Source organism: Nicotiana tabacum, chromosome 4, assembly GCF_000715075.1.
Source record: "Nicotiana tabacum cultivar K326 chromosome 4, ASM71507v2, whole genome shotgun sequence".
NCBI classification, from domain to species: Eukaryota; Viridiplantae; Streptophyta; class Magnoliopsida; order Solanales; family Solanaceae; genus Nicotiana; species Nicotiana tabacum.
The window spans coordinates 7,249,594-7,257,229 of record NC_134083.1 but is presented as its reverse complement, the minus strand read 5'-3'; the positions used below and the strand labels follow the sequence as shown (position 1 = coordinate 7,257,229).

Sequence of the window (7,636 nt, the reverse complement as noted above, 5' to 3'; positions counted from 1 at the left end):
CTAAAAGGCTGTTATTTAGGAATTGATCAATGTGTCATAAATTTCAATTTTTCAGTTTACTTTTTGGGGATACAAATATCTTGAATTGTCCTGAAATTAAGATTTTTAGATCAAATTTTCAAGACAAAATAAATAGTGATTAACCTCTAAATAGCCGTACTAAGCATAGTTATTTGTGCACTTTTTATCTAGGAATATTTGGGCTATAGGACGACCTTGGCCCTTGCAGAGATTCCTTTTACTAGCTAGATGAATGATAGAAAAATCAGTTCAATCTTCCTTAGTACATTTTTTTTTTCCAACACAACACATGGTACTCTCATTAATAAAAGAAGAATATTAAGCAATACAGGACAACGTTTTCATCTCCCAAAAACAAGTAAACGAGAAACCCCAGAAACAAAAGAAAAGGAACGTAGTAACTTTAAAAAAGACTTATACATTAAACTCAAGAGAAAGATAACAGTAACAATAATTTGAATTTTGTTCAATTATCCAATAAGGTTGATGCCTTGGATGATAAGTGAATCAGCTAGGACTTGGTTAGCAGCTTGAGATGGATGTACACTATCCCAAAAAACATACTGAGTTGCATTGCTACAAGTCCCTGGTGACTTTGGGTTGCACAATAACGACGTCGTCTCCACTGTTCCTGTTCCACAACAGCCTCTATTTGCTTCCGTGAATCCTAATCACCAAAAAGTATGTCAGTAACGGTACCATATGCAGGATTTTGTACAAGCAGTATCAGTAAATTATGTCAGATAATGTGGTTCTATTATCACAACTCGACTTATATGCGTCGATTTACCAACAACCACCACCCAGTGAGTTTCCACGAGTGGGGTTTGGGGAAGGTAAGATGTACGCAGCCTTATCCCTACCCTGAAAGGACAGAGAGATTGTTTCCGATATAGACACTCGGCTAAAGAAATAATGAAAGGACGTGCCGATTTACCATATATGTAAATATTATATAGGAGAGGATGTGGAATATTTACGTACCATGATCTGATGGAGATTTGACGAGGTCATATAGGGGCTGGAAAATGTCAAAGATAGCAATCTTAAGGCCTGGGAGTTGTTTTTGTAATTGTGTAGCAGCTGAATTCATCTTCTTGTTGAATTGTTGGGCATCTGTATTGATTTTTGAGACACATCCACTCTCGTGAAATCCGAACAATGTTCTAGCAGCAGGAAGACAGCCCAATGGTGGCAGTGAAGTTACTCCAATTCTCCTTGCTCCTTGCGCATGCAAATCCTGTTTACATAGTTGTGGATCGTTCAGTAAAAACTAGAGGTGAAAAATGAACTCTTTTTTTACAGTAATAATCAAATCAGTCTAATTTGATCAACAGGTTGAAATCTGCAAAGTCATCAAATTACTACGACAACAACAAATCCAGTATAATCTCATAAGTGAGGTCTGAGGAGAGTAGTGAGTACGCAGATATTATCCCTATAGTGAATATAAAAAGGTTGTTCCAGCAGACCCTCGGCACGAGGAAAAATAAAAATAGAGCGGTAGCAATAAGCGGTAACGAGAACAAGATAAGAACAAAACGAGACGAAAAGAACAACATGTAGTGATGGTGTAACACAAGTACATGATCGATCAATTGCAACCCAAATCCAAGCATAGAATATACAATTTGAGAATGAGAATTATGTAAATTTGAAAGAATTTATGCTAGTAATAATTTAGGAGAAAGACATTAACTTTCACTCTTTTGTTTTCACAAAGTAAAAAGAAAAGAAAAAAAGGAAAAGGAAAAGAGAGATTGGAAATTGAGTTATGACTTGTTTTGTTCGATATTGACCCAACCAATTTTAACTCAACCAAACTTTAAACGAGCTGGGTCATGATTTATTTATTGATTTGACCCGTTTTAACCGCCCAAATTTAACCCAATCCGCTTATTTGCCATCTCTGTTAAAAAAATATAACATATCACAATATACACCTTCAAGTTAATTAGATGGATCTATGATCCATATAAACTTAATTTGTCTGCAACCTCAGCTATCGTTAATACAGAAATGCTGAAACTAAATTAGAAGCAAAATAACCAACCTTGACAAAGCTAGTGAAGATGCCGACAAGATAAGAACCATACTGATCAGGAGTATAGAGTTTGTTAATATAAGGATTGATGTAGTAATTTTGCAAGAAATCACTGCTTCCTGCGCTTAATAAGTAGAGCGCATCCTTTAGGATTGATGCCGCTTTTTGGCTGCCTGCAACTTTTGTTAGCTTGGCTTGGTATTCCTTGTAATATTGCATCTGTATTGACAATGGAATTGCATGCTGCACCAAGATTTGTCAAAATAGTTAGCCCCAAGTTTGTGATTTTGCCAAAGTAACTTAATACCAACAATAATAGCCATAGGAAACAATTTTAATTGATAAAGCTCGGAGTAATCGGACAGGGGCGGATTTATGTGGAATGGGTGGGATACATGCGCCCATGCTCCCCTCCCTAGGTTATGCATAAAAACAGTACTAATTTTTCAGTTTATGTAACTAAATATATTTGTGGCCATCCATACTCAAGTGAATACATTGGTACACCGGTGAATAAGTGTTCTTTTTGTAACTCAAGTCAATGGTTCGATCCCTATATAGTTCTATTTAATTAATTCTTTTTATAATTAATAATAAACAAATTCCTAATTTCCCTTACCCTTTTCAATTAACATAACAATGCAGTTATATTTTTAAAATTCTAGATACGCCTCTGGTATCTGACTAATATTATACAAAATAAAATAAAAATAGCTTGCAATTAGACTTACGTTAAGGATGGCAGTTTTATCGTCATAGCCAGCAGCGGCAGAAGCGAAGTTAGTACCAATAAGGAGATTCTTGCCTGATGCTTGGGGGCTCAGATATGCAGATGGGTAAGTGGTGAAACCAAGTGTATCAGCTGCAACAATTAAGTAATTATTAAAAATTAACAAATATTTCGAATTCGAGCTCTGAAAATAACAATTCTCATCGATAGAAAATGCTAAATTTCCCGCTAGTAGACATTCTACGGCGCGGCCACGAATTTAGTCGAGCAAGTGCGTTCCCCACGAATAATGGACTACATATTTAGTAGTACTAAATAATACATATACTTACCAGTGATATCAGTGGCTAATTTGCCATTGCAGAATCTACCAGTAGGTTGACGATTAACAAAATCCCTTCCATAAGGAGGATAATTTGCCTTAAAAAGGGTGTGAATGTAGTCATTATTCCCAACATCCACAGCTGAATCGCCAAATGTAATTATTGCCGGAACAAGGGTAGTCGAATCTTGAGCATTCAGACGGTTGGCAAAACCCAATAACGCCACCAAGATCAATGCCAATGTTTGGATTCCCATTTTCCAAGACTATTATGTGTTTGAGATTCTCCACTCAAAAACTTTTATAGTAAAGCCAAGTTCATGTCAGTACCGACCGAGGATCAATAATTGTGCATTCAAGATGGGAGGTGAAGGTTGAGCTAGCCATTAATGCCGCTTTGGAAGTAGTTAAGTGGTATTAATTCACAAGATGGTAAAATTAAGGTAAAAGTACTCAAAAATACCTGTCCGCACTACGCAATCTCTTAATTTTATCTTATGTTATAAGGTCGGAATTACTTATCCTTTGTCTTAATACTAAAGCTTCAACCTGAAGTATAATATACGATTATAATAATAATAATAATAATAACAACAACAAATTCAGTGGGCGTTTGGACATAAGAATTGTAAAATTTCAGAAAAAGGTAAACTAAATTTCAAGTGAAAATGACATTTGAAAATTAGAGTTGTGTTTGGACAAAAATATAATTTTGGGATGTTTTTGAATGTTTGTGAGTGATTTGAGTGAAAAATTTGAAAAGCAGCTTTTTAGAGTTTTTCAAATTTTCGAAAAATTTTAAAATTTATATTCACGTGAAAACTGTAAATTTTATGGCCAAACACTGATTTCGAAAAAAAAGTGAAAAAATTTTCATGGTCAAACGGGCTCTCAGTGTAATCCCACAAGTGAAAAAACGTGAAAACTTTTCGGAAAAAGTGAAAAAAATTGCATGGCCAAACGGGCTCTCAGTCTAATCCCCCAAGTGGTGTCTGGGAAGGATAGTGTATATACAGCTTTACCCCTATCTTATGAAGATAGAGAGGTTGTTTGCGATATACATTAGGCTCATATAAAATAACATACGATTATTATAATCAAAAGAAGAAAGGTAAATTTGAACATTTTTCAGAAGTGTTTTGACACGTAAAATACATTCATTTCATGCTGGAATTATGTTAAAGTCAAGTACAAATAAGAGATTTCTAATAGCAAAGTTATGATTACATGAATGATGTAAGAGTAAATGGAGAGTAAAATAAAGATATTTCGTATAGCGGGAGGTGTTAGGTGGTTGTCTTGATTTTCTTATCATATTTAATTTTTTTATTCATTGAAGAAAATGACAACATATTTACCATAATTAATTTTACATTTTATGAAAAAGGAAATATGATTCTTCCATATTTTGTTAGTTTTTTTTCTCGGAGGAAAATATTTTGGACTTCTATAAATTAAGGTCATGTCTTCTCATTTAGTAGCATCCACAATGTAGTCATGAGGGGTTTGAGAGTCTAGTTTTGTGGTAGAATTTTTGAGACAAGTGTTAGTGACGAAATCAAAGGGATCAGTTCTGATGAACCCTAATTGGAAATGGAGAGCATAAAGAGAGACGAAAGAGCACTGAGAGTTTAGAGAGAAAAAGAAGTTTGGGAAAAATAAATTATGTCATTCTGTAACTGACAGTACAAACATATATACATCAACTAATTCTAACTAATTCATTTAACCGACATTGTTTAATACTCTACAGTTAAATAGACTAAACTACCCTTCTACATCAAGTCTCTTTTATGTAATACCATTTTCAACACTCCCCTCAAGCTAGTTAGTGTAAAGATATCAAAAAACACCTAGCTTGGAATTCAGGTACTCATGTTGCACTTTGTTCAAGCTCTTTGTCAGAATATCAGCTAGTTGATCTCTTGTTGTCACACACTCTGTTCTGACTAATCCTTCTTGAATTTTTTCCCTAATAAAATAGCAGTCTATGTCGATATGCTTGGTCTGTTCATGAAACACAAGATTTGCAGCAATCTGCAATGCTGATTTGCTATCATAAAGCACATTTACAGACAGTTTGACCTCAAATCCCATGTCTTTGATCAGTCTCAACAGCCATGTTAGTTCTGCAATTGAGGATGCTAAGCTTCTATATTCAGCTTCTGCAGAACTTCTAGAAATTGTACTCTGCTTCTTTGACTTCCAAGGTACTAGAGAGTCACCAAACTTAATGAGAAAGCTTGTAACAGATTTTTTGGTGTGAGGGTAGGCTGTCCAGTCTGCATCATAATATGTAGTGATTGTGTCCTTGTTACAGCTTGATAATAGAATACCTTGTCTTGGTTGATTTTTCACTTATCGTACAATTCTCAAAGCAGCCTCCATATGTGACTTCCTAGGACTTTGCAAGAACTGACTTAATGTTTGAACATTGTATGCTATAGCAGGCCTTGTTACTGTAAGATAAAGAAGTTTTCCTATCAATCTCTGGTAACTTCTTACATCAGATAGCAGTTCATCCTGCTCTTTGTTATTAGTTTCCACATGATCATCAAACTCCTTAGTAGTAAGTTTGATATATGTTTCAAGAGGTGTAACAACTGGCTTGGCTGCCCCTAAACCCACTCCAGAGATAAGTTCTGGAGCATATTTCCTCTAATGCATCAACATGCTCTGATCTACCAAATTCTATACCAAGAAGTACTTTAGGTCTCCTAGATCTTTCATCTTGAAAGCTTGTTGCAATTTCGTTTTTGTCTCAGTAATAAGACTCAGTTGTATCCCAGTTATCAGCAGGTCGTTAATATAAAATAGTACAATTGAGATGCTACCCTCAGTCTTTTTGACAAACAAGGAATGGTCATGTTGGCTCTGCAAAAAACCAAATCTAAGTAGTGCCTCTGTTAACTTGCATTCCATTGACTTGGTGCTTGCTTGAGACCATACAAGGATTTTATGAGCCAGCAAACTAGTCTTGACTCCCCCTGGCTGCTAAATCCTTGTGGTAGATCCATATAGATCTCATCATGCAAATCCCCTTGGAGGAATGCATTGTAGACATCCATTTAATACATGTTTCATTTCTTGGCAGCTGCAATTGCTAAAATAATTCTAACTGAAACCATCTTGACTACAGGATAAAAAGTCTCCTAATAGTCAATACCCTCCTGTTGGCTGTATCCCTTTGCAACTAGTCGGGCTTTGAATCTTTCAACCTCTTATGTGGCTTTGTGTATAATTTTGTAGATCCATTTGCAACCAATTGGATATTTACCAGCTGGTAGAGACACAATGTCCCGGGTATGATTGTCTTCAAGTGCAGCAATTTAAGATTTCATTGCTTTTATCCGCATGGGATCTAAACTGGATTCTTCATAGGTATTAGGATTCACAATAGAGGAGAAGGCTGCTATGTATGCTTGATACTTGGGAGTCAACCTCTCATAGGACACATGATTAGATATGGCATATGGAACATCCTTGTGAACGTTTAGGGTAACAAAATCCTTCAACCAAATAGGAGGATTCTTCTCCCTAGTGGATCTTCTGATAGTGGCAGCATCATTAGTCTCCATTGGAGGTGATGTAGCTGAAGTTGTTGAGTCTCCCTCACTAGCAGATTCTGTATTTGAGGTATCATTTATGCTGAGATTGGGATTGTTAGGAACAACACTAGAAGATTCAGTAGATGACCTATGTGTAGGACTGGTTTGAGGCTCAACAGGTGAATTAGATACTCATCTGGAACATACACAGGTGCATGAGAGGAGGTGCTTGTTTGAAAGGGAAATGCCTCTTCTCCAAAGGCTACATCTCTATTAACAAATAACACATGGTTGGACAAGTCATAGAGAATATACCCTCTCTGAACATTTGAATACCCCATATGGACCGTCATCCTTGTTTTGGTCTAAAGCTTGTCAATTTCATGCACAACCTTGGCATAACAAAGGCAACTTAACACCCTTAAATGTTCCAATTGAGGTTTTATACTATACAGTAGCTCATAAGGAGATCTGCCTCTAGTGACAAGTGAAGGCATCCTATTGATGAGATAAATTGCTGCAAGTACACTATGGCCCTAGAACTTAAGAGGAATAGAGGCCTGAAATCTGATTGCCCTTGTTAACTCTAAAATGTACCTATGCTTTCTCTTAACAACTTCATTCTGCTGAGGACCGTATGCACAGGTTCTTTGATGAACAATGCCTAGTTTCTTGAACATATCCTCACATAACACTGTTAACAAATTTTGTACCATTGTCATTCCTAACAACTTTAACTATTTTGTTGAACTGAGTACTCACATACATTAGAAACTGTTGCAAGGCCACACAGACATCAGACTTTATTTTTAACAGAAAGAGCCTAGTCATTCTAGTGTAGTCATCAACAATTGTCAAAAAGTATTTATTACTATCAAATGTAGCAGTTTTGTAGGGGTCCCATACATCCACATGAATCATGTCAAATGTACTAATGCTTTTAATGCTACTAGGTGGGAATGGAAGTCTAG

At 35.9% G+C, this 7,636-nt stretch overlaps 1 protein-coding gene across 1 annotated transcript; it reads right to left on the bottom strand.

Annotated features, from left to right (window-relative positions):
- Positions 1–423: 423 nt before the first annotated feature.
- On the bottom strand, positions 424–3,428 carry LOC107829515 (GDSL esterase/lipase APG-like). Its single transcript, XM_016656969.2, has 5 exons — positions 3,128–3,428; positions 2,797–2,927; positions 2,075–2,308; positions 1,006–1,261; positions 424–688 (listed from the first exon to the last, which is right to left on the bottom strand). The coding sequence occupies exons 1-5, from the start codon at positions 3,372–3,374 to the stop codon at positions 492–494; spliced, it is 1,065 nt and encodes a 354-aa protein (XP_016512455.1). The 5' UTR covers positions 3,375–3,428; the 3' UTR covers positions 424–491.
- Positions 3,429–7,636: the final 4,208 nt, after the last annotated feature.

Bases quoted from the DNA above. Each gene is read 5' to 3' on its own strand.
- LOC107829515 (XM_016656969.2), bottom strand. From the start codon at position 3,374: ATGGGAATCCAAACATTGGCATTGATCTTGGTGGCGTTATTGGGTTTT. The intron at 2,928-3,127 runs GTAAGTATATGT...TAATTGTTGCAG, and splicing joins ATTAGCCACTGATATCACTG to CTGATACACTTGGTTTCACC. The intron at 2,309-2,796 runs GTAAGTCTAATT...ATCTTGGTGCAG, and splicing joins ATAAAACTGCCATCCTTAAC to CATGCAATTCCATTGTCAAT.